Source organism: Pygocentrus nattereri, chromosome 7, assembly GCF_015220715.1.
Source record: "Pygocentrus nattereri isolate fPygNat1 chromosome 7, fPygNat1.pri, whole genome shotgun sequence".
NCBI lineage: Eukaryota > Metazoa > Chordata > Actinopteri > Characiformes > Serrasalmidae > Pygocentrus > Pygocentrus nattereri.
Genome location: NC_051217.1, coordinates 46,315,468 through 46,342,691, shown reverse-complemented (window position 1 = coordinate 46,342,691; position 27,224 = coordinate 46,315,468). Strand labels below are relative to the sequence as shown.

The following is a 27,224-nucleotide window of genomic DNA, read 5'->3' as shown; positions in this document are numbered from 1 at the left end:
GGGTTGTGTAAGTTATATATATACAGCCATGCTGATGCAGTCGAATTCATATTGTACTTGAACAATGACAGTCAAGGAATTTTATTTTGTCCTAAATATTTGCTCTGAAACCTCGTATCTCATTTTTTTGTGTTTCTGTCTCTCTCTCTCTCTTTCTCTCTCTCTCTCTCCCTCTCTCTCTCTCTCTCCCTCTCTCTCTTTCTTTCTCTCGCTCTCTCTCTCTCTCTCTCTCTCTGTCTCTCTCTCTCTGTCTCTCTCTTTCTCTCTCTCTCTCTCTCTGTCTCTCTCCCTCTCTCTGTCTCTCTCTTTCTTTCTCTCTCTCTCTCTCTCTCTCTCTCTCTGTCTCTCTCTCTCTCTGTCTCTCTGTCTCTCTCTTTCTTTCTCTCTCTCTCTCTCTCTGTCTCTCTCCCTCTCTCTCTCTCTCTGTCTCTCTCCCTCTCTCTCTCTCTCTCTCTGTCTCTCTCCCTCTCTCTGTCTCTCTCTTTCTTTCTCTCTCTCTCTCTCTCTCTGTCTCTCTCCCTCTCTCTCTCTCTCTCTCTGTCTCTCTCCCTCTCTCTGTCTCTCTCTTTCTTTCTCTCTCTCTCTCTCTCTGTCTCTCTCTCTCTCTCTCTCTCTGTCTCTCTCCCTCTCTCTGTCTCTCTCTTTCTTTCTCTCTCTCTCTCTCTCTCTCTTTCTCTCTCTCCCCCTCTTTCTCTCCCCCTCTCTCCCTCTCTCTCCCTCTCTCTCTCTCTCGTTCCCTTTTTCTCTCCCTCTCTCTCTCTCTCCCTCTCAGACATAAATGAGTGCCAGGAGCTCCCCGGACTGTGTCAGGGGGGGAACTGCATTAACACGTTTGGGAGTTTTCAGTGCGAGTGCCCGAAAGGCTTCGCACTCAATGAGGAAACCAGAGTGTGTGAAGGTGAAGCGCTCACTCTCTGTTCCACTCACTGACCTCAGCACAGAAACAGGCCTGTAATAGGTTTTTAATGTTTGCTGAAAGGCAGACCGAAAGAGCATCTGATTACATCTGATTGGCCACCCCAAATTTTTCTGCCACAGCATTGGCTTCCACCTCGCTGTCCGGGGGGTGTTGGGGGTCTCTGGTGATGTGTTACAGGGCATCTGTATCGCACAGGCAGCTAACATAGACAGTCATTTCAACACGTTTTCCACAAGAACAGAGAACAGTAAATACAGTACACCTCTTTAGAATGAATACAACACGGTTAAACACCCCTGACAGCGCAGTCACATATGGACCTAATCCATTGCACATCCTCATCTCGGGGTGGGGTGTCCCGATTCTTGTTGAGATAGAGGGGTGCGGTGAAGTGTTGGGGCTACATGGCCCACCAAACGGAGGATTTTCAGAGACTAAATAGAGAAAAAAGAAAAATATCACTAGTATTATGTTAACGTCTCAGTAGCTAGATAAATTTTGCGTTCCACCTTAAATAGTCGGGCAGTTCTGACGCCTGAAGCGCCGGAATGTATCTGCTGCACCATTTAAGGTGGAACGGGAAAGTTTGGACAAGAATCTGGAGAATCTCTGACTTCAGCTTCATATCACTGAAGAATTAGGGGGGGTGATAATAAATAACTGCCCCCCTCTTTGAAGGCGTATGATCCCTAAATGTAACTAAAGCCCAGCTGAGGCTCCTTTATTTGAAGGCAGTGTAGATGTGCCCTTCGTTGTCTTGCCTATCTCATAATCCTCTGTGTCCGCACTGGTGCGGTTAGCAAAAAATAGCGGACAGCGCTGCCTTCTAAGGCTCTGACTTATGAGACAGCTGCCTTCAGTTTTAACCCACTGGGTACCTAGAACTCACCTGCACATGAAATTCTCCACTTCTATACCTGTTTCTGTATCTTTGTGATGGTCCAGCTCAGAATTCCAGTTCAAACCCTTCCTGAATCCGTAGAGCCGCCCTTTCCATTCCATCTCATCATGAGATCATACGAGACTCACATCCAGAGTTATGAGCCTATGAAGAGGGGCTGAGATACACGTCATCTGCCTCTCACCGTGTGGAGCTACTGGATTCGTGTGTCCGTCTACATTCTGAGTGAAACTGACCGACGGACACTCAGGAGATCACTAAGGACTGACCGTCACGCCGGAAACCCTTCATTCTTCATTCAGTCCACATCGGAGACTCGTCTGAAACGGCGTCAGAGAGTTTCCAGCTGCTGAAGCTGCTGCAGCGGGTTTGGAAAGTAGTGATGAAGATAACGGAGCGTTTAGATATGAAACAGATGAGGAACCTGTTCTATGAAGAACCTTTAGAGGAGGGTTTAAGGAGAGATGGACACATCGAGAGACTGAACCCAGAACACAGAGGGTTAAACAGTTCCACCTGGGGCTGGTCCTCTCGCCTCACCTGGAGGGGAGATGCTATTCCTCTCTGGATAAACATTAAACAAATTCCTATTAGGAAGCGAAGCCATCAGGTTCTAATCCCTGTAGTTCTACTGGGGTATGTATATAAAACAATTGAAAATCAGACTTCCAGTTTTCAGCTGATTCACATGTTGCCAACTAACTGCTTGCTTACACGACTCTGATGCACTGTTTTCTGTGGAAAGGGAGAAAAGCGCAGACCAAATTCTGCAGTGCTTGGACAGTTTTGTGACGTCAGTCCGAGTTTCTAGATAACAGTGAGTCACAGCGTGTAGGAAATCACCTAATCAAGACTAACAGGCACACTGAACACCTCCACACACTCCGAGATGAGTGTGTGATGATTTACGCATGCAGCTAGAACTGACTGTTAATGCTAATAAGTTCAGAACCAAACCTCAGGCATCAGGCATGCGTTAACTGGGGTACGGAAAAGTGCATAAACACTATTTTTACTCAGAACATTTGCTTTAAAAAAGAAGAAAAGAACAGTTTTGGCCTCAACCTAAGCACACTCGGAGTGAACGAGTCCCTGTCAGAATCAAATACCTCGTTAAAACCTTACAGACCCCTTTTTTAAAACAATGAGGCTCTTTCTAAACCCAGGCGAAACAGAGACGTGGAATAAATAAACTGCTCGACTATAAATCCTGAGGAACCCTGAAGATGTTCTCCATGATGAATATTGTGTTTATAGATCTGGAAGCAGTGTGAGTCAGATTTAAGTGGTCAGTGATGTAATCGCTGGGGCGGATGCGGTGCAGGATTTAGTGACGTGAGTGTTAAGTCTTCAAGCTGCAGGGAAGAGCAGTAAAGCAGAGTAACGGGGTTTAACAGCTGACTGGGGGACGAATAGCGCACCGACTGAAGCGGCGTCAGTCTAATCTCTGCTGCGTATGGAACAGAACACAATTTGATCTCAAGCATATATTATAAGGCAAAGAGCAGATAAGTGTCTCAGCCAACAGGAGGCTGTTCTCAGGCCCAGTCCCATTTCTCCTTTTTACCCCTACCCCTTGTTTTCGAGTGCTGCCCCTTGTTCCTGAGCTACAGGGCAGTGGTTGAGATCTTCCTCTGAAATGAGACCCTCTAATAAAAGAGCATCACTTCATTAACAGCTACTAGCGCCGCTCTGTAGGCGACCCTGCCCGTCTGCAGGGACAGCAGAGGAGGGGAAAGTTCAGCTCCTCACTGCTGGGCTTTAGTTACATTTAGGGATCATACGCCTGGAGGGTCACGTAGTCCCAAAACTTCACCCCACCCCTCTATCTCAACTAAAATCAGGACACCCCACCCCACAGAGAACAGGCATAACAGAGGGCTGAGGGCTCAGTGGTAGGGGGCGAGGGGTGAAATGGGACTGTGCCTCACTGTCCATTTGATCAGCTCCACTGACCATACAGTTTCACGTTGTAGTTTTACAGTTACAGACTGCAGTCCATCTGTTTCTCTGCATGCTCAGGACCCCATTTTTTCATTGGTCAGTTTCACACAGAATGTAGACGGACACACGAATCCAGCAGCTCCACACGGTGAGAGGCAGATGACGTGTATCTCAGCCCCTCTTCATAGGCTCATAACTCCAGACGTGTAGTGTCGTATGATCTCGTGATGAGATGGAATGGAAAGGGCGGCTCTTCAGATTCAGGAAATGGATTTCTGTGCTGGATCATCACAAAAACACAGACACAGATACAGAAACAGAGAATTTGACATGCAGTCAAGTCTGTGTACCCCAGAGGGTTTAAGCATCTCTACGTCTTGTTGACGAGTGATGGGGAAAGGGGTCGTGATGTGCAGCAGCCATAATGGGGTCACTGTGCTGAGCTGTAGAGGCGAAGATGGAGCTGAGCCATAAGGCAAAGCTCTCTGTTTACCAGTTGGTTACATCTCCACCCTCACCAGTGGTCATGAGTTTTGGTAATGACCGAAAGAATGAGATGAAGTGAGCTTTCTTCGCAGAGCGGCAGGGGTGGTGACCGGGTGCGGAGCTCAGTCGCCCTGGACGAGCTCAGAGTCGAGCCGCTACTCCTCCGCATTGAGAGGTGCCAGTTGAGGGGGTTTGGCGGTCTGATTAGGATGCCCCCTGGCATGACCATACCTCCTGAAGCTGGCCCCCATGTGGTCAGAAATGGAAAAACAATACTGCTATTCATCTGTGCTGTGCTTGTGCTGTAGGAATCATTGTTTGTGCTGGCAGCGTTTTTTAAAAATTAAACATCGTCTTTTATTACCTGTGACATCACTCAGCCCTCCCTGCTGCTTTTATGCTGGTTTGAGCTTCTAAAATAAATGTTTGTGCTGTTTTAGTTTTCATGTTATTAAGCAATAAGATCTGATGTGTGATGTCACTCAGACCCCCATCGGCGTCCAAAGAAATGTTTGTGCTGTTGTTGATTTGATCGTCGATGGGGGGCTGAGTGACGTCACTTAAAATAACTGTTTTTCAGCATATTAATTGGTAAAAACAACAGCACGAACATTTTTTATGCCACAGATCAGCACAAACACAGCACAGAAAAAACCCGAGACTATTGGATAATGGTTTGTATGATTTTTTCAGTATGGACTGTGTAATAGGTCTGCGCTCTGTGAACCAGTTTAATTGTGATTTTTGTGTACGTAGATGTGAACGAGTGTGAAAGGCCTGGTATCTGTGGTCCGGGTCAGTGCTACAACACCATCGGAAACTACACCTGCATCTGCCCACCGGACTACATGCAGGTTAATGGAGGAAACAACTGTATGGGTGAGTCTGGACCCACACACACGTCACTTTAGTCACCTTAAAGACTTCAGTACAGATGGAATTTAGGACAGTAGCTACCTTCACAACCTCATTAGAAACTCCAGATCAGAAAACAGCATCACACAAACATCCTGACTAGACTAAACCTCCTGAATCCTGTCCTAACTTTAGGATGAACCCCAGCAGGGTCCTGACTTCTGTTTAAGGCCCGTTTCTCTGGTTCTGAGGCGGCTGAGTCAGGCAGCGTAGTTCACTACCAGCATAATGAGCTCCATTTATTCCTACTGTAAAACGCGGCTTTCACTGGGAGATGTTTTTCTCTTCTAACTCTGCGTTTAAACATCTCAGACGCTGCCGACTCGAACTCCACCGCCCCTCTGATCACCTTCCTGTGTTAATGTAGATGATGAAATATTACAGTGATGGAGGTGAATAATGAGGAGGCGGAGCTGAACCTGTGTCTGTTTATTAGGAGGAGGAACGTTAGCGCGCTCGGCTAAAGCGTTTGGGAAATGGAGACTGAAACTGGGGAGTGGCAATGCTCTAATAAACAGCAGGTGGCGACTCTGATAAACAGCAGGGGGAGCTCTGATAAACAGCAGGGGGAGCTCTGATAAACAGCAGGGGGAGCTCTGATAAACAGCAGGGGGAGCTCTGATAAACAGCAGGGGGCGCTCTGATAAACAGCAGGGGGAGCTCTGATAAACAGCAGGGGGAGCTCTGATAAACAGCAGGGGGAGCTCTGATAAACAGCAGGGGGCGCTCTGATAAACAGCAGGGGGCGCTCTGATAAACAGCAGGGGGAGCTCTGATAAACAGCAGGGGGAGCTCTGATAAACAGCAGGGGGAGCTCTCACAGCACTCACAACTTACAGTTTATCACGTGTTAGTTTTGTTTAGGTTTTTTTACAGTAGCATCGGCAGCTGCAACTTATATTTTTAACATGTTTTGATTGTGTTTACTTTTTTAGCTGTGTGTGTTTGGTCAGTTGCTTAGTAACAGACATAACAGTTGACTGGATTTGAACCTTGGATTTCCTAATGTGAGATAAGACAGATTGACCGGTCAGATCGTGATTTAGATCTAAATACAGGACGTTTCTGTAATACAGCCCAGTTTTAAGTGAAAACATTTCATTCTTGTTTACTGTGTGGTGCCTGATTGACATGACTAACACTTTTTTGTTTTATATTTAATGACTTTTCCCTCTGTTTATGTTTACTTGACTGGGTAAACATAATATTAACATGACAATATGATGTCAGTGTTCTGTACACATTTTCTGTGCAGTGGTTAGTTTGACCCCAGGCTGTTTTAGCTCTATGAATCATATGAAACATCAACATTTAACGTTAGTTTTGGTTGTTTTGGATGAACCACACCTGTACTAGTGTGAGAAGCACTGACAGCTCACAGAATTCAGAATTCATTTCCCAGACTGAAATTGGATTAAAGATGCTAGTAAATTTTAGGATAACCGGAGGTTCCGATATTTTTAAAATCAATTTTTCATTACAGCGCATGGTATTTCAGGCGGTCAGGATGGTCAGTTAAGCAGCTTTTGGTGATGTTTAGTTTCCCATATCATATAAACTGTGTTTGCTGTGAGCTGCGAGCGTTTTATGATGGTGTATCTTGCGTTTTTCTGTGTTTTGCTGTGTGTGTGTGCAGATATGCGGCGCAGTCTGTGCTACAGAAACTACTACTCTGAAAACGCTACGTGTGACAGCGAGCTGACGTTTAACATGACGAAGAAAATGTGCTGCTGCTCCTACAACATCGGCCGGGCCTGGAACAAACCCTGCGAGCCCTGCCCCATCCCCAGCACCAGTGAGTTACGCAGCAGCAAGACAGTGAACTCAGTACTGACAAACACATTAAGGCATGTTACCAAACAGATATATATACACACACCCACACACACACACACACACACGCTTATCATATCACAGATATACAGTGGCATGCAAAAGTTTGGGCACTCAACATTTCTGTTACTGTAAATGGTTAAGCGGGTAGGGTATGATCCCCAAAAGGCATAAAGTTAAGATGAAAACATTTTTTTAAATATTTTATGCAAGATTAGTGTATTATTTTTGTTTTGTATAATTTTAGAGTGACCAAAGGAAAGAAGCACCATGCCAAAAGTTTGGGCATTCTAAGAAATTTGAGCTCTCAGAGAACTCAGACAGTCCGCGACTGCCCCAGGGAACCAGCCTTGTGACCGGAAGGTCACCAGTTCAGTACATGATGGAAGTGCTCTTGAGCACCTAACCCCCCACTGCTGAATTCAATTCATTTGAGTTCAATTCACACACACACACACACACACACACACACACACACACACACACACACACACACACACACCTTCTAAGCCGCTTCTCCTTCTGGGTCATGGGGGGTGCTGGAGCCTATCCCAGCGGTCATCGGGCGGAAGGCAGGATACTCCCTGGACAGGTTGCCAGTCCATCGCAGGGCAGACAGACAGACAGACAGACAGACACATTCACACCTAGGGGCAATTCACCACGTCCAACTGGCCTGACTGCATGTCTTTGGACTGTGGGAGGAAACCCACGCAGACACGGGGAGAACATGCAAACTCCACACAGAGAGGACCCTGGTCACCCGGCCGGGGAATCAAACCCAGGCCCTTCTTGCTGTGAGCCGACAGCGCCGTGGGCTCTTCTCAGCAGCTGTGAAGCACTCTGAAAATGAAAGTAACTGATGAGGAGAAGAATATAAGAGAGCAGAGCATTTCCTCAGTTCACAGTGTAAAGAATAAATAGCAGTTAGCAGGAATGATTTAGGTCATCAGGAATGATTTAGGTCGGTTTGAGTTGCAAGCCACTGAGTAATTCAGCATCTACTACAAACAGATTATGCTGGGCTGCCATTGGGAGAGGTTTGGAAATGTTTAGACCAACACACTGACGGACATCAATTAACCACTTATTATATAATGCTATTTATCTTTATTCCAATATTTGTGTTTACTTGCTTTTCTGAGCAAATGAGCACTTACAGCCCAGATAAACAGCTTTTTAATCCTTTTTCTCAGGTGTCTGAAACTGTTTGTACACGTATTCGTGCAGTGATGAATTCAAGCGTGTCTGATTCTGTTCTAGATGAGTTTGCGATTCTGTGCGGCAGCGAGAGGCCTGGATATTACATCGACATCTATACTGGACAAGTGATTGGTAACACACACACACACACACACACACACACACATATATATATATATATATATATATATATATATATATTTTTTTTTTTTTTTTTTTTAACCTGTCATGTCTGGCCATTTTTGCAATCGGAATGGAAATCCGAATGTACTGATGTACCAAACATATTTGTTTTCACAAGAAAAAGCTCTATAGGTTACTAAAGCCTATTCTTGTTAAAGTTTTTATTTTATTTGTTTGGCCAGGCCTGACAGGCAATAAAAAAGAGGACAGGAAAGAAAGAGAAGAAGGGAGGAGAGAGAAAAAAAAAAAAAATAATAATAATAATAATAAATCATAATAATGATAATTAAGTAAGTAAATAAATAAATAGAAAAAAAAAATAATAATAATAATAAAAAAGAGAGAAAAAACAAATAAAATAAGTAAATAAACAGACAACTAAATAAAAATAAATAGATAAATAAGTAAGTTAAAAAAAAAAAAAAAAAAAAAAAAAGGGGAGGGGAAAAAAACAATTATACAGATATACATACATATACATATTCACATATACATATACATATATACACCCAGACATAATTCTACTATTTGCTGCTACATACATACACATGTTTACATATCTATACATATGCCTCTATACATATACACCCACCCACCACACACAATATATATATATATATATATATAGTCTCATATTTTATATCAGTTCCTTTTAAGGGCGTGTTAATAATTAAACAATAGATTTAGTTCAGCTTTAATTCAGTTTCAGTTCAAGGCTGTGATACCAGTGTTTGATAAGAGTACACGACTGTTTATATCTGCACTGTTTATACCCACAGACCTTAATCTGTATGTGCCTTATCTCACTTTAGTGTTCATTTCAGGACCTCTTATATTTATATTATTTTTTATTATTCTATTTTTTACAGTGAATGTTTATTTTTACGATTAGTGTTTAGTGTTTTTTAGTGTCTATTTAAACTCACTTTTCCTGTTTACCGTCTATTTGATGTTATTGTTACACCACGGGGTCTGAGAGTAACGCAGGCTCAGTGCACTGTATGTCCTGTAGATACTGTAGAACTGACAATAAAGCTGACTTGACTTGACTTGACTTGACTATAATGTTCATAGCAGACTGAGCTCAGCTTAACTCCAGCTTTCCTTAAGGACTAAACACAGAGTCCTAAACTCTCATTCACGCCCGGACAAAAGTAAAAACAAATGATTTTTCTTAGGAATTCTGTTTCATTTTGCAGTGGACTTCAGTTTTGACTTAGTTTTTGTGGTTAATTTGATAAATGTGACGCGTTTTTTCATTGTGTGTTTTAGTTTCAGCGATAGTTTTAGTTTTATTGAAGGAACCAGACGTAGACGAGATCTTAGAGGGTCTCGGAGTGTAATCTCGTGCTGATCCTGTGTCGGCTTTGCTCTGTTTGTCCAGATATCGATGAGTGTCGCGAGATTCCAGGAGTGTGTGAGAACGGAGTGTGTATCAACATGATCGGCAGCTTCAGATGTGAATGTCCGATGGGTTTCGTCTACAATGACAAACTGCTGATCTGTGAAGGTCTGCGTTACTGTGTGTGTGTGTGTGTGTGTGTGTGTGTGTGTGTGTGTGTGTGTGTGTGTACACGACATTTATACCAAATTGTGGGGACCAAAATCTGTTTGTACACTCACGTTGTGGGGACCTTTTTTCCTTGTGGGGACCACAAGTTGGTCCCCATGACGTAAATCGTTAAATTTTAGGGTTAGTTAGAGCTGGTAGAAGTTTTGGTGAAGGTTTGAGTCTCCGGGAAATCAATGGAAGTCCTCACAGTCCATAGAAACAAACGTGTGTGTGTGTTTGAATCAGCCACTTTGCGTTTTATTCTGTGTTCAGTGTAAAGTCAGAGTTAATGAGCCTTTTAAATGATGCATTTCTAGTTAAAGGACTGTCAGGTTTTCTCTTCTACTGTCCAGCTGGTACAGATAAGTTTGGGTTCAGAGATTAATGTGGAAGTAAAGTAGTGAGACAGAAAGTTTTCCAGAAGGTAATGAGTAAAGTAATTCCATTACAGTTGAGTAATCAGTAATCAGTAAGGCACTACTGTTTTTCAGTACCTACGCTGATGCGGATCATATGTATCTCTAATCTTCCCACAGATATTGATGAGTGTCAGAACGGACCTGTGTGTCAGCAGAACGCACAGTGTGTGAATCTGCCGGGAGGTTACCGCTGTGAATGTAAACAAGGATACCGCTTCACACCCACCGGCCAGTGTCTGGGTCAGTGTCTGAATTATTTAGCACCTGCTATGAATTATTTAGTGCGCACTGTGAATTATTCAGTATCTACTATTCAGTTTTTAGTGTCTACTATGAATTAATCAGTAACTACAGTGAATAACTCAGTATCTGTGACTAATCTTTCACTAGGAAGTATGAATTATTCAAGATCTACTACAGAATTTTTCAATATTTACTATAAATTATTCAGTATCTACTATGGATTATTCAATATTTACTATAAATTATTCAGTATCTACTATGGATTATTCAATATTTACTATAAATTATTCAGTATCTACTATGGATTTTTCAATATTTACTATAAATTATTCAGTATCTACTATGGATTATTCAATATTTACTATAAATTATTCAGTATCTACTATGAATTTTTCAATATTTACTATAAATTATTCAGTATCTACTATGGATTTTTCAATATTTACTATAAATTATTCAGTATCTACTATGAATTTTTCAATATTTACTATAAATTATTCAGTATCTACTATGAATTATTCAGCATTTATTGTAAATAAGTCTTGAATTACTATTAAACAAAAATGTAAGTGCAGTCATGAGACAGAGGAATTGTGGACCCCATTGTTGATGTATATGAAGATGATGATGATGATGATGATGATGATGGCTTTCTCCATGTTCTCCCCAGACCGTAATGAGTGTATAGAGAACCCTAACGTGTGTAATCCAGGACAGTGTATTGACATGGTGGGAAGCTACCGGTGCATCTGCCCCAACGGATACAAACCCACCACCGCGCCAGCCATGTGCATCGGTGAGAATGCAGTCTGCTTGTTTACTGAAGACCTCTGAATTGTTTTAAATGGGTTACCGCTGACAGAGCAGCACAGAGCCGCCTGATCGGCTCTAGATTCAAAGTTTATTCACATAGAGACGGAACTGATCCAGTGCAGGTGTGTAGGAATATGGAAATGAATCAAATTCCTGTGGCAGATCCATCCTGAAGCAGACGCTGTGATGTTGTTAGCTGTGTGGACCTTCCTGTTGGGTTAACAGAGTGACAGAGACCCCTTTCACACCTGGTTGCTTCATGTGTCTCAGCTCAGTCAAACCGCAGTCTGCTTGCTGTGTGGGACGCAATATGGAAACCCGCTCGTTACGCAGCAGCCAACTACCACCTGTTTACCTGTTCAGTGGGTTTTGAACAGCAGCGTCTGTCCATGTTGATATGAAGCACTTCGTTTCATCCTCAGCCGTGTTGTGTCCTCACAGACAGATCACGAGCCCAGTGATGCACTGCATGGGGAGGAGCTTTTGTTGTACTGGGAGGGATTTTGATTATATTGGGAGGAGTTTGGATTGTACTGGAAAGGGTGTCTGTTGTACTCTGGAGGGGTTTCTCTTGTACTGGGAGGGGTTTCAGTTGTACTGGGAGGGGTTTCTCTTGTACTGGGAGGGGTTTCAGTTGTACTGGGAGGGGATTCTCTTGTACTGGGAGGGGTTTCAGTCATACAGGGGGAAGTTTCAGTTGTACTGGGAGAAGTTTTGATTACACTGGGAAATGTTTCAGCTGTACAAGGAGCGTTTGGACTGTACTAGAAGGGGTTTTGGATGTACTTTCAGGGATTTCAGTTGTACTGGGAGGGGTTTCTCTTGTACTGGGAGGGATTTCAGTTGTACTGGATGGAGTTTCTGTTGTACTGGGATGAGTTTTGGATGTAAAGGCAGGGGCTTCAGTCGTACTGGAAGGGGTTTTGGCTGTCCTGGGAGGTGTTTGGGTTATACTGGGAGGAGGTTGGGTTATACTGGGAGGAGTTTTGGCTGTCAGATGTATCTTGGAGAGACGGCCGTGTTTACGCTGCTATAACGTGGCTGAAGTGCGACTCAGTTCTCCCCCTGAAGTGTCTGATTGATCCGATTCTGTTTTAAATGCATCTCGGTTGCATTTACACTTACATTTTTCCTGTGGCCTCCAGATATAATCCTGACACTCAAGCCACGTGAAGTGACCAGGTGTAAAAAGGGTCGTTTCAGCATCATCGACTACTTTTAGCGAAGTGCTTCAGTTTAAAATGGTCAATTTGCAATTTTTAGAATAAAAAATAAAAACCTGCTTGTTGTCAGTTTCATCAAACGTTGAAGGTTTTTATAAAGGAAAAAGTGGTGTCAACCATCTCTACCAGAGAGATTTGGTGGAATGCATTAGAATAAGACTCCCCACATGGCTCACGGCTGCTGCTCGAAGCCGAACTAGTCTCTATTGTCTCATTCAAATTCAAACAGATTTTGAACTCTGTTTATTCTAAAGTCACTCGGCTGAGCTACCGACATCTTGCCTTTCAGTTATTAATCTCAGAGCTTTGAATTCAATAGCCAATAGGGATGACGCACATGTTCCACAGTCCATGCTTTCCAACACTGCCGCTTTTGTGGTGTGTGTAGCAGGGGCCTGTTGTGTGGGGAAAGTGTGTGTAGCAGGGGCCTGTTGTGTGGGGAAAGTGTGTGTAGCAGGGGTCTGTTGTGTGGGGAAAGTGTGTGTAGCAGGGGCCTGTTGTGTGGGGAAAGTGTGTGTAGCAGGGGTCTGTTGTGTGGGGAAAGTGTGTGTAGCAGGGGCCTGTTGTGTGGGGAAAGTGTGTGTAGCAGGGGCCTGTTGTGTGGGGAAAGTGTGTGTAGCAGGGGCCTGTTGTGTGGGGAAAGTGTGTGTAGCAGGGGTCTGTTGTGTGGTGAATGTGTGTGTAGCAGGGGTCTGTTGTGTGGGGAAAGTGTGTGTAGCAGGGGTCTGTTGTGTGGGGAAAGTGTGTGTAGCAGGGGCCTGTTGTGTGGGGAAAGTGTGTGTAGCAGGGGCCTGTTGTGTGGGGAAAGTGTGTGTAGCAGGGGCCTGTTGTGTGGGGAAAGTGTGTGTAGCAGGGGCCTGTTGTGTGGGGAAAGTGTGTGTAGCAGGGGTCTGTTGTGTGGGGAAAGTGTGTGTAGCAGGGGCCTGTTGTGTGGGGAAAGTGTGTGTAGCAGGGGTCTGTTGTGTGGGGAAAGTGTGTGTAGCAGGGGCCTGTTGTGTGGGGAAAGTGTGTGTAGCAGGGGTCTGTTGTGTGGGGAAAGTGTGTGTAGCAGGGGCCTGTTGTGTGGGGAAAGTGTGTGTAGCAGGGGCCTGTTGTGTGGGGAAAGTGTGTGTAGCAGGGGCCTGTTGTGTGGGGAAAGTGTGTGTAGCAGGGGTCTGTTGTGTGGGGAAAGTGTGTGTAGCAGGGGTCTGTTGTGTGGGGAAAGTGTGTGTAGCAGGGGTCTGTTGTGTGGGGAAAGTGTGTGTAGCAGGGGCCTGTTGTGTGGGGAAAGTGTGTGTAGCAGGGGCCTGTTGTGTGGGGAAAGTGTGTGTAGCAGGGGCCTGTTGTGTGGGGAAAGTGTGTGTAGCAGGGGCCTGTTGTGTGGGAAAGTGTGTGTAGCAGGGGTCTGTTGTGTGGGGAAAAGTGTGTGTAGCAGGGGCCTGTTGTGTGGGGAAAGTGTGTGTCGCAGGGGTCTGTTGTGTGGGGAAAGTGTGTGTAGCAGGGGCCTGTTGTGTGGGGAAAGTGTGTGTAGCAGGGGCCTGTTGTGTGGGAAAGTGTGTGTAGCAGGGGCCTGTTGTGTGGGGAAAGTGTGTGTAGCAGGGCCTGTTGTGTGGGGAAAGTGTGTGTAGCAGGGGTCTGTTGTGTGGGGAAAGTGTGTGTAGCAGGGGCCTGTTGTGTGGGGAAAGTGTGTGTAGCAGGGGCCTGTTGTGTGGGGAAAGTGTGTGTAGCAGGGGTCTGTTGTGTGGGGAAAGTGTGTGTAGCAGGGGCCTGTTGTGTGGGGAAAGTGTGTGTAGCAGGGGCCTGTTGTGTGGGGAAAGTGTGTGTAGCAGGGGCCTGTTGTGTGGGGAAAGTGTGTGTAGCAGGGGCCTGTTGTGTGGGGAAAGTGTGTGTAGCAGGGGCCTGTTGTGTGGGGAAAGTGTGTGTAGCAGGGGTCTGTTGTGTGGGGAAAGTGTGTGTAGCAGGGGTCTGTTGTGTGGGGAAAGTGTGTGTAGCAGGGGCCTGTTGTGTGGGGAAAGTGTGTGTAGCAGGGGCCTGTTGTGTGGGGAAAGTGTGTGTAGCAGGGGTCTGTTGTGTGGGGAAAGTGTGTGTAGCAGGGGCCTGTTGTGTGGGGAAAGTGTGTGTAGCAGGGGCCTGTTGTGTGGGGAAAGTGTGTGTAGCAGGGGTCTGTTGTGTGGGGAAAGTGTGTGTAGCAGGGGCCTGTTGTGTGGGGAAAGTGTGTGTAGCAGGGGTCTGTTGTGTGGGGAAAGTGTGTGTAGCAGGGGTCTGTTGTGTGGGGAAAGTGTGTGTAGCAGGGGTCTGTTGTGTGGGGAAAGTGTGTGTAGCAGGGGCCTGTTGTGTGGGGAAAGTGTGTGTAGCAGGGGCCTGTTGTGTGGGGAAAGTGTGTGTAGCAGGGGCCTGTTGTGTGGGGAAAGTGTGTGTAGCAGGGGCCTGTTGTGTGGGGAAAGTGTGTGTAGCAGGGGTCTGTTGTGTGGGGAAAGTGTGTGTAGCAGGGGTCTGTTGTGTGGGGAAAGTGTGTGTAGCAGGGGTCTGTTGTGTGGGGAAAGTGTGTGTAGCAGGGGCCTGTTGTGTGGGGAAAGTGTGTGTAGCAGGGGCCTGTTGTGTGGGGAAAGTGTGTGTAGCAGGGGTCTGTTGTGTGGGGAAAGTGTGTGTAGCAGGGGCCTGTTGTGTGGGGAAAGTGTGTGTAGCAGGGGTCTGTTGTGTGGGGAAAGTGTGTGTAATGCTTTACTTGATCTCTGTTTGTTTCACTTTTAATACGCCCTAATGCCTTTAATGGTGTGTGTCTCCTGATTGGGTTTAGATGGAGGAGAGCATTTCTCAAACAAATGAGTCATTTTTGAAGTGAACATGTAGCTGTGTGTGGTTGTGTGTAATGCTGTGAATCTCTTGTGTGTGTGTGTGTGTAGATGTTGACGAGTGTGAGAGGCAGCCATGTGGTAATGGAACCTGTAAGAACACTGTGGGATCCTACAACTGCCTCTGCTACCCTGGATTCCAACTGAGCCACAACATTGACTGCATTGGTAACTAACACACACACGCACACACACACACACACACACACACACACACACACACACACACACACACACGTCTTGAAACCTAACATTAACCTCAGTATCAAAACCCAAACGTAATCCTAACCTTAACCTCAGTATCTAAACCTAATCCTAACCTTAGCCTCTGTAACCAAAGTCAGTGTTTCTGCTCTTAAGGTTTTCTAAAAATTGTAGTTTGTGTGAAAACAGCACCAGCACAATTAGAAAAAGGTCCTTACTTGAGCAAAATGTCATGTTATCCTGTCATTGTGAGGACATGTAGTCCTCACAAAGATAGGAAGACATGTAGACACACACACACTTTTTCCTACAGGGCTTTGGCTCACTGGAAGTTCAGATCAGCTGATTTAGAAATTTTTCTGGGAAACTGAAGACCAGTTTGTGTGTGTGTTTGTCTTTCTTTGAGTTCGGGCCTCACACACACACACACACACACACACACACATCAAAGCTCATTCTGCTTCCATGTACTCATGTATCTACTTTCAAAATCACTAATACACTCTGTGGTCCTGCTAACGCAGCAGTCGCTGTCGGGACACTGAACCGTGAAGCTGCCACGAAAATAAAAGGTTGCTCTACTCTTAAAACGATGGCTCTTCAAGGAGAGACACTGGCTCTATACTCTGCTGTTCTCCTGCGGGGAACCAGCTTGACTTGACGCCTGGACTCCAGGCGAGCAGAGGCGATACCCAAAGGCTAACGTATGCTAACGTTAGCTACCAGGTTAATGTAGCCTCGTGTCGCCTTTGAGCATCAGGATCGTCTCGTGGTCTGAGCTCCGATGTTCTTCCCAAACTCTCCTGTTTTTTCAGCAGCCTTTAGTCTCTCTGCCATCAGACCTGGTCTCCCTCACATCACAGCAGCTTCATGTGGCATCGCTATGACAACTGGCTACACTAAGGGGGCGCTATATCAGCGGAAATTGGAGCTGCTGGTAGCAAAAGCAAGTCAAGTTGAGTTTAGCTGAAAAGTGGCTTTGTAGAATCATCAACACTCAAAGAACTATCTGTCTGTCTATCTGTCTGTCTGTCTGTCTGTCTATCTATCTGTCTGTCTATCTATCTATCTATCTATCTATCTATCTGTCTGTCTGTCTGTCTGTCTGTCTATCTATCTGTCTGTCTATGTATCTATCTGTCTGTCTGTCTATCTATGTATCTATCTATCTGTCTGTCTATCTCTCTATGTATCTATCTATCTATCTGTCTGTCCACCTGTCTGTCTGTCCGTCTGTCTGTCTGTCTGTCTATCTATCTATCTATCTATCTATCTATCTATCTATCTATCTATCTATCTATCTATCTGTCTGTCTGTCTGTCCGTCTGTCCATCTGTCTGTCTGTCTTGTCTATCTGTCCGTCTGTCTGTCTGTCTGTCCTTCTATGAAGGATCCCTTTAACTGTGCAGAGGGTTTGTTGAGTGTCTGTGCTTCTGTGAGTCTCTCTGAAGAGCGTTAACACCGCCATGAGTCTTCTACAGAGCGTTAACACCGCCATGAGTCTTCTACAGAGCGTTACCACCGCCATGAGTCTTCTACAGAGCGTTAACACCGCCATGAGCCTTCTACAGAGCGTTAACACCGCCATGAGCCTTCTACAGAGCGTTAACACCGCCATGAGCCTTCTACAGAGCGTTAACACCGCCATGAGCCTTCTACAGAGCGTTAACACCGCCATGAGCCTTCTATAGAGCGATAACACCGCCATGAGCCTTCTACAGAGCGTTAACACCGCCATGAGCCTTCTACAGAGCGTTAACACCGCCATGAGCCTTCTACAGAGCGTTACCACCGCCATGAGCCTTCTACAGAGCGTTAACACCGCCATGAGTCTTCTAATGAGCGTTACCACCGCCATGAGCCTTCTACAGAGCGTTACCACCGCCATGAGCCTTCTACAGAGCGTTAACACCGCCATGAGCCTTCTACAGAGCGTTAACACCGCCATGAGCCTTCTATAGAGCGATAACACCGCCATGAGCCTTCTACAGAGCGTTAACACCGCCATGAGCCTTCTACAGAGCGTTAACACCGCCATGAGTCTTCTACAGAGCGTTACCACCGCCATGAGCCTTCTACAGAGCGTTACCACCGCCATGAGCCTTCTACAGAGCGTTACCACCGCCATGAGCCTTCTACAGAGCGTTAACACCGCCATGAGTCTTCTAATGAGCGTTACCACCGCCATGAGTCTTCTACAGAGCGTTAACACCGCCATGAGCCTTCTACAGAGCGTTAACACCGCCATGAGCCTTCTACAGAGCGTTAACACCGCCATGAGCCTTCTACAGAGCGTTAACACCGCCATGAGCCTTCTACAGAGCGTTAACACCGCCATGAGCCTTCTATAGAGCGATAACACCGCCATGAGCCTTCTACAGAGAGTTAACACCGCCATGAGTCTTCTACAGAGCGTTAACACCGCCATGAGCCTTCTACAGAGCATTACCACCGCCATGAGTCTTCTACAGAGCGTTAATACCGCCATGAGCCTTCTACAGAGCGTTACCACCGCCATGAGCCTTCTACAGAGCGTTAACACCGCCATGAGCCTTCTACAGAGCGTTAACACCGCCATGAGCCTTCTACAGAGCGTTAACACCGCCATGAGCCTTCTACAGAGCGTTAATACCGCCATGAGCCTTCTACAGAGCGTTAACACCGCCATGAGCCTTCTACAGAGCGTTAACACCGCCATGAGCCTTCTACAGAGCGTTAACACCGCCATGAGTCTTCTACAGAGCGTTAACACCGCCATGAGCCTTCTACAGAGCGTTAACACCGCCATGAGCCTTCTACAGAGCGTTAACACCGCCATGAGCCTTCTACAGAGCGTTAACACCGCCATGAGCCTTCTACAGAGCGATAACACCGCCATGAGCCTTCTACAGAGCGTTAACACCGCCATGAGCCTTCTACAGAGCGTTAACACCGCCATGAGCCTTCTACAGAGCGTTAACACCGCCTTGAGCCTTCTACAGAGCGTTAACACCGCCATGAGTCTTCTAATGAGCGTTACCACCGCCATGAGCCTTCTACAGAGCGTTAACACCGCCATGAGTCTTCTACAGAGCGTTAACACCGCCATGAGCCTTCTACAGAGCGTTAAGACCGCCATGAGTCTTCTACAGAGCGTTAACACCGCCATGAGCCTTCCTACAGAGCGTTAACACCAGCCATGAGCCTTCTACAGAGCGTTAACACCGCATGAGCCTTCTACAGAGCGTTAACACCGCCATGAGCCTTCTACAGAGCGTTAACACCGCCATGAGCCTTCTACAGAGCGTTACCACCGCCATGAGTCTTCTACAGAGCGTTAACACCGCCATGAGCCTTCTACAGAGCGTTACCACCGCCATGAGTCTTCTACAGAGCGTTAACACCGCCATGAGCCTTCTACAGAGCGTTAACACCGCCATGAGCCTTCTACAGAGCGTTACCACCGCCATGAGTCTTCTACAGAGCGTTAACACCGCCATGAGCCTTCTACAGAGCGTTAACACCGCCATGAGCCTTCTACAGAGCGTTACCACCGCCATGAGCCTTCTACAGAGCGTTACCACCGCCATGAGTCTTCTACAGAGCGTTAACACCGCCATGAGCCTTCTACAGAGCGTTACCACCGCCATGAGCCTTCTACAGAGCGTTAACACCGCCATGAGTCTTCTACAGAGCGTTAACCCGCCATGAGCCTTCTACAGAGCGTTAACACCGCCATGAGCCTTCTACAGAGCGTTAACACCGCCATGAGCCTTCTACAGAGCGTTAACCCGCCATGAGCCTTCTACAGAGCGTTAACACCGCCTTGAGCCTTCTACAGAGCGTTAACACCGCCATGAGTCTTCTAATGAGCGTTACCACCGCCATGAGCCTTCTACAGAGCGTTAACACCGCCATGAGTCTTCTACAGAGCGTTAACACCGCCATGAGCCTTCTACAGAGCGTTACCACCGCCATGAGTCTTCTACAGAGCGTTAACACCGCCATGAGCCTCCTACAGAGCGTTACCACCGCCATGAGCCTTCTACAGAGCGTTAATACCGCCATGAGCCTTCTACAGAGCGTTAACACCGCCATGAGCCTTCTACAGAGCGTTAACACCGCCATGAGCCTTCTACAGAGCGTTAACACCGCCATGAGCCTTCTACAGAGCGTTACCACCGCCATGAGTCTTCTACAGAGCGTTAACACCGCCATGAGTCTTCTACAGAGCGTTAACACCGCCATGAGCTTCTACAGAGCGTTAACACCGCATGAGCCTTCTACAGAGCGTTAACACCGCCATGAGCCTTCTACAGAGCGTTACCACCGCCATGAGCCTTCTACAGAGCGTTAACACCGCCATGAGCCTTCTACAGAGCGTTAACCACCGCCATGAGCCTTCTACAGAGCGTTAACACCGCCATGAGCCTTCTACAGAGCGTTAACACCGCCATGAGCCTTCTACAGAGCGTTAACACCGCCATGAGCCTTCTACAGAGCGTTAACACCGCCATGAGTCTTCTACAGAGCGTTAACACCGCCATGAGCCTTCTACAGAGCGTTACCACCGCCATGAGTCTTCTACAGAGCGTTAACACCGCCATGAGCCTTCTACAGAGCGTTAACACCGCCATGAGCCTTCTACAGAGCGTTAACACCGCCATGAGCCTTCTACAGAGCGTTACCACCGCCATGAGCCTTCTACAGAGCGTTAACCACCGCCATGAGCCTTCTACAGAGCGTTAACACCGCCATGAGCCTTCTACAGAGCGTTAACAACCGCCATGAGCCTTCTACAGAGCGTTAACACCGCCATGAGCCTTCTACAGAGCGTTACCACCGCCATGAGCCTTCTACAGAGCGTTAACACCGCCATGAGCCTTCTACAGAGCGTTACCACCGCCATGAGCCTTCTACAGAGCGTTAACACCGCCATGAGCCTCCTACAGAGCGTTACCACCGCCATGAGCCTCCTACAGAGCGTTAACACCGCCATGAGCCTTCTACAGAGCGTTCCCACCGCCATGAGCCTTCTACAGAGCGTTAACACCGCCATGAGCCTTCTACAGAGGGTTAACACCGCCATGAGCCTTCTACAGAGCGTTAACACCGCCATGAGCCTTCTACAGAGCGTTAACACCGCCATGAGCCTTCTACAGAGCTTTACCACCGCCATGAGTCTTCTACAGAGGGTTAACACCGCCATGAGCCTTCTACAGAGCGTTAACACCGCCATGAGCCTTCTACAGAGCGTTAACACCGCCATGAGCCTTCTACAGAGCGTTACCACCGCCATGAGCCTTCTACAGAGCGTTAACACCGCCATGAGCCTTCTACAGAGCGTTAACACCGCCATGAGCCTTCTACAGAGCGTTAACACCGCCATGAGCCTTCTACAGAGCGTTACCACCGCCATGAGCCTTCTACAGAGCGTTAACACCGCCATGAGCCTTCTACAGAGCGTTACCACCGCCATGAGCCTTCTACAGAGCGTTAACACCGCCATGAGCCTCCTACAGAGCGTTACCACCGCCATGAGCCTTCCTACAGAGCGTTAACACCGCCATGAGCCTTCTACAGAGCGTTACCACCGCCATGAGCCTTCTACAGAGCGTTAACACCGCCATGAGCCTTCTACAGAGCGTTAACACCGCCATGAGCCTTCTACAGAGCGTTAACACCGCCATGAGCCTTCTACAGAGCGTTAACACCGCCATGAGTCTTCCTACAGAGCGTTACCACCGCCATGAGTCCTTCTACAGAGCGTTAACACCGCCATGAGCCTTCTACAGAGCGTTAACACCGCCATGAGCCTTCTACAGAGCGTTAACACCGCCATGAGCCTTCTACAGAGCGTTAACACCGCCATGAGCCTTCTACAGAGCGTTAACACCGCCATGAGCCTTCTACAGTGCGTTAACACCGCCATGAGCCTTCTACAGAGCGTTAACACCGCCATGAGCCTTCTACAGAGCGTTAACACCGCCATGAGCCTTCTACAGAGCGTTAACACCGCCATGAGTCTTCTACAGAGGGTTAACACCGCCATGAGCCTTCTACAGAGCGTTACCACCGCCATGAGCCTTCTACAGAGCGTTAACACCGCCATGAGCCTTCTACAGAGCGTTACCACCGCCATGAGCCTTCTACGAGCGTTAACACCGCCATGAGCCTCCTACAGAGCGTTACCACCGCCATGAGCCTCCTACAGAGCTTTAACACCGCCATGAGCCTTCTACAGAGCGTTACCACCGCCATGAGCCTTCTACAGAGCGTTAACACCGCCATGAGCCTTCTACAGAGCGTTAACACCGCCATGAGCCTTCTACAGAGCGTTAACACCGCCATGAGCCTTCTACAGAGCGTTAAACACCGCCATGAGTCTTCTACAGAGCGTTACCACCGCCATGAGTCTTCTACAGAGCGTTAACCACCGCCATGAGCCTTCTACAGAGCGTTAACACCGCCATGAGCCTTCTACAGAGCGTTAACACCGCCATGAGCCTTCTACAGAGCGTTAACAACCGCCATGAGCCTTCTACAGAGCGTTAATCACCGCCATGAGCCTTCTACAGAGCGTTAACACCGCCATGAGCCTTCTACAGGAGCGTTAACACCGCCATGAGCCTTCTACAGAGCGTTAACACCGCCATGAGCTTCTACAGAGCGTTACACCGCCATGAGCCTTCTACAGAGCGTTAACACCGCCATGAGCCTTCTACAGAGCGTTACCACCGCCATGAACCTTCTACAGGAGCGTTAACACCGCCATGAGCCTTCTACAGAGCGTTAACAACCCGCCATGAGCCTTCTACAGAGCGTTACACCGCCATGAGTCTTCTACAGAGCGTTAACACCGCCATGAGCCTTCTACAGAGCGTTAACCACCGCCATGAGCCTTCTACAGAGCGTTAACACCGCCATGAGCCTTCTACAGAGCGTTAACACCGCCATGAGCCTTCTACAGAGCGTTAACACCGCCATGAGCCTTCTACAGAGCGTTACCACCGCCATGAGTCTTCTACAGAGGGTTAACACCGCCATGAGCCTTCTACAGAGCGTTAACACCGCCATGAGCCTTCTACAGAGCGTTAACACCGCCATGAGCCTTCTACAGAGCGTTACCACCGCCATGAGCCTTCTACAGAGCGTTACCACCGCCATGAGTCTTCTACAGAGCGTTAACACCGCCATGAGCCTTCTACAGAGCGTTAACACCGCCATGAGCCTTCTACAGAGCGTTAACACCGCCATGAGCCTTCTACAGAGCGTTACCACCGCCATGAGCCTTCTACAGAGCGTTAACACCGCCATGAGCCTTCTACAGAGCGTTACCCACCAGCCATGAGCCTTCTACAGAGCGTTAACACCGCCATGAGCCTCCTACAGAGCGTTACCACCGGCCATGAGCCTCCTACAGAGCGTTAACACCGCCATGAGCCTTCTACAGAGCGTTACAACCGCCATGAGCCTTCTACAGAGCGTTAACACCGCCATGAGCCTTCTACAGAGGGTTAACACCGCCATGAGCCTTCTACAGAGCGTTAACACCGCCATGAGCCTTCTACAGAGCGTTAACCACCGACATGAGCCTTCTACAGAGCTTTACACCACGCCATGAGGTCTTCTACAGAGGGTTAAACACACCGCCATGAGCCTTCTACAGAGCGTTAACACCGCCATGAGCCTTCTACAGAGCGTTAACACCGCCATGAGCCTTCTACAGAGCGTTACCACCGCCATGAGCCATTCTACAGAGCGTTACACACCGCCATGAGCCTTCTACAGAGCGTTACCACCGCCATGAGTCTTCTTACAGAGGGGTTAACACCGCCATGAGCCTTCTACAGAGCGTTACCACCGCCATGAGCCTTCTACAGAGCGTTAACACCGCCATGAGCCTACTACAGAGCGTTACCACCGCCATGAGCCTTCTACAGAGCGTTAACACCGCCATGAGCCTCCTACAGAGCGTTAACCACCGCCATGAGCCTCCTACAGAGCGTTAACACCGCCATGAGCCTTCTACAGAGCGTTACCACCGCCATGAGCCTTCTACAGAGCGTTAACACCGCCATGAGCCTTCTACAGAGCGTTAACACCGCCATGAGTCTTCTACAGAGCGTTAACACCGCCATGAGCCTTCTACAGAGCGTTAACACCGCCATGAGTCCTTCTACAGAGCGTTACCCCCGCCATGAGTCTTCTACAGAGCGTTAACACCGCCATGAGCCTTCTACAGAGCGTTAACACCGCCATGAGCCTTCTACAGAGCGTTAACACCGCCATGAGCCTTCTACAGAGCGTTAACACCGCCATGAGCCTTCTACAGAGCGTTAACACCGCCATGAGCCTTCTACAGAGCGTTAACACCGCCATGAGCCTTCTACAGAGCGTTAACACCGCCATGAGCCTTCTACAGAGCGTTACCACCGCCATGAGCCTTCTACAGAGCGTTACACCGCCATGAGCCTTCTACAGAGCGTTAACACCGCCATGAGCCTTCTACAGAGCGTTAACACCGCCATGAGTCTTCTACAGAGCGTTAACACCGCCATGAGCCTTCTACAGAGCGTTAACACCGCCATGAGCCTTCTACAGAGCGTTAACACCGCCATGAGCCTTCTACAGAGCGGTTAACACCGCCATGAGCCTTCTACAGAGCGTTAACACCGCCATGAGCCTTCTACAGAGCGTTAACACCGCCATGAGCCTTCTACAGAGCGTTAACACCGCCATGAAGCCTTCTACAGAGCGTTACCACCGCCATGAGCCTTCTACAGAGCGTTAACACCGCCATGAGCCTTCTACAGAGCGTTAACACCGCCATGAGCCTTCTACAGAGCGTTAACAACCGCCATGAGTCTTCTACAGAGCGTTAACACCGCCATGAGCCTTCTACAGAGCGTTAACACCGCCATGAGCCTTCTACAGAGCGTTACCACGCCATGAGCCTTCTACAGAGCGTTAACACCGCCATGAGCCTTCTACAGAGCGTTACCACCGCCATGAGCCTTCTACAGAGCGTTAACACCGCCATGAGCCTCCTACAGAGCGTTACCACCGCCATGAGCCTCCTACAGAGCGTTAACACCGCCATGAGCCTTCTACAGAGCGTTACCACCGCCATGAGCCTTCTACAGAGCGTTAACACCGCCATGAGCCTTCTACAGAGCGTTAACACCGCCATGAGCCTTCTACAGAGCGTTAACACCGCCATGAGCCTTCTACAGAGCGTTAACACCGCCATGAGTCTTCTACAGAGCGTTACCACCGCCATGAGTCTTCTACAGAGCGTTAACACCGCCATGAGCCTTCTACAGAGCGTTAACACCGCCATGAGCCTTCTACAGAGCGTTAACACTGCCATGAGCCTTCTACAGAGCGTTAACACCGCCATGAGCCTTCTACAGAGCGTTAACACCGCCATGAGCCTTCTACAGAGCGTTAACACCGCCATGAGCCTTCTACAGAGCGTTAACACCGCCATGAGCCTTCTACAGAGCGTTACCACCGCCATGAGCCTTCTACAGAGCGTTAACACCGCCATGAGCCTTCTACAGAGCGTTAACACCGCCATGAGCCTTCTACAGAGCGTTAACACCGCCATGAGTCTTCTACAGAGCGTTAACACCGCCATGAGCCTTCTACAGAGCGTTAACACCGCCATGAGCCTTCTACAGAGCGTTAACACCGCCATGAGCCTTCTACAGAGCGTTAACACCGCCATGAGCCTTCTACAGAGCGTTAACACCGCCATGAGCCTTCTACAGAGCGTTAACACCGCCATGAGCCTTCTACAGAGCGTTAACACCGCCATGAGCCTTCTACAGAGCGTTACCACCGCCATGAGCCTTCTACAGAGCGTTAACACCGCCATGAGCCTTCTACAGAGCGTTAACACCGCCATGAGCCTTCTACAGAGCGTTAACACCCCCATGAGTCTTCTACAGAGCGTTAACACCGCCATGAGCCTTCTACAGAGCGTTAACACCGCCATGAGCCTTCTACAGAGCGTTAACACCGCCATGAGCCTTCTACAGAGCGTTAACACCGCCATGAGCCTTCTACAGAGCGTTAACACCGCCATGAGCCTTCTACAGAGCGTTACCACCGCCATGAGCAGAATCGACCCATTTTATTCTACAGGTCCCAGACACCATGACGACCAGCTGTTTCACAGCGTACAGTATCACTGCAGTGTGACAGTCCATTCATCACGTCACGCCACTGTGCGATGCGTGTGTGTGTATTGTGTATAACATGTGTGTGTATCGTGAATAAGTGTGTAACGTGGGTGTGTGTGTGTATTGTGATTAAGTGTGTAATGTGTGTGTGTGTGTATTGTGATTAAGTGTATAACGTGTGTGTGTGTATTGTGATTAAGTGTATAACGTGTGTGTGTGTATTGTGATTAAGTGTGTAACGTGTGTGTATTGTGATTACGTGTATAACGTGTGTGTGTGTGTATTGTGAATAAGTGTGTAACATGTGTGTGTTTGTGTTCAGACGTTGACGAGTGTGCCACGCAGAGGGGAATATGCCGGAATGGACAGTGCATCAACACCATCGGCTCGTTTGTGTGTGTGTGCCGGGAGGGTTATGAGCTCTCTCCAGACGGCAGGTTCTGTGTGGGTAAGTAAACGACTCTGAGCTGCTCCATCAGCTCCTCCATGGCTTAAAGTCTGACCAGTTGGGGCTCCTCTGATAAAGTAATAAACACATGCCTGGTCAGGAGATTAAAGCCCATTCTTTATTTCGGGTTTCACGCAAAACTCCTCGTTTGCAGGACCTGCAGGATCATAACTTCACTAAGTGAGTGACATCATGGCTGTATATTAGAATACACAATTTTTTCGATAATAATTTAAGTTATGATTAATAATAATCGGCATAAACAAGTCTTCCGCCAAGAAATCTAGTTCCTTTAGAGTACGGAACCGTTGCTAAGCAACTGCTGACTGCTGAATGAGAAAGACGACTGTCCCTGAACCACGGGCGTTTGAAGCGTGGGACACGTCATGCCATTTTTCGGCGCAGTGATACAGAGTTCAGTCGTTGTGAGGCGGTCATAGACGTTGTATATCATGGATTTTACAACAGTGAGTTCCGGCCGCGCGAGCTGATTGGTTGAGAGTCGCTCTAACTGCTGGTAACACCGTATCACTCCGCTGACACACTGTTGCTAAGCAACGACTCTGACAGCTGTAGGAGACGCTCAAGCCATCTGAACGTTTTTACTTCTTACTTTACCGCAAACAGAAAATGGACACTGTTAAGACCACATCTGACCGACAGCCGATTCGGTCCGACTCTGAAGACGAGACGACGCTAAGTTCCCAAACGGTCAGATCGGTCTGTCTCGTTAAGGAACTATAATTTGGCGGAAGGAACAGCGAACATTAAAACATATAAAATGGCCCAATTTATTAATTTCTTACTTTATTTATTTACCTGTTTTATCAAAGTAATAGAGCTGTGTGTGGAGCGCGTTATCGCTATAACATGTTAAACCCGTATATATAGCAGTGTGAAAATACACTGTTATAGGGAGTCCAGGACCCCTGATTAAC

At 47.7% G+C, this 27,224-nt stretch overlaps 1 protein-coding gene across 2 annotated transcripts in view; it reads left to right on the top strand.

The window, feature by feature from the left end:
- Positions 1-27,224, top strand: part of fbn1 (fibrillin 1) — a 190,866-nt gene that overhangs the window by 132,837 nt on the left and 30,805 nt on the right. For both annotated transcript variants that reach the window (XM_037539934.1, XM_037539933.1), the window contains exons 40-48: positions 773-898; positions 5,007-5,129; positions 6,802-6,960; positions 8,262-8,333; positions 9,769-9,894; positions 10,473-10,595; positions 11,269-11,394; positions 15,517-15,633; positions 26,161-26,286. In XM_037539934.1, the coding sequence (XP_037395831.1) occupies positions 773-898; positions 5,007-5,129; positions 6,802-6,960; positions 8,262-8,333; positions 9,769-9,894; positions 10,473-10,595; positions 11,269-11,394; positions 15,517-15,633; positions 26,161-26,286 (1,098 nt within the window). The remainder of the gene's footprint in view (positions 1-772; positions 899-5,006; positions 5,130-6,801; positions 6,961-8,261; positions 8,334-9,768; positions 9,895-10,472; positions 10,596-11,268; positions 11,395-15,516; positions 15,634-26,160; positions 26,287-27,224) is intronic.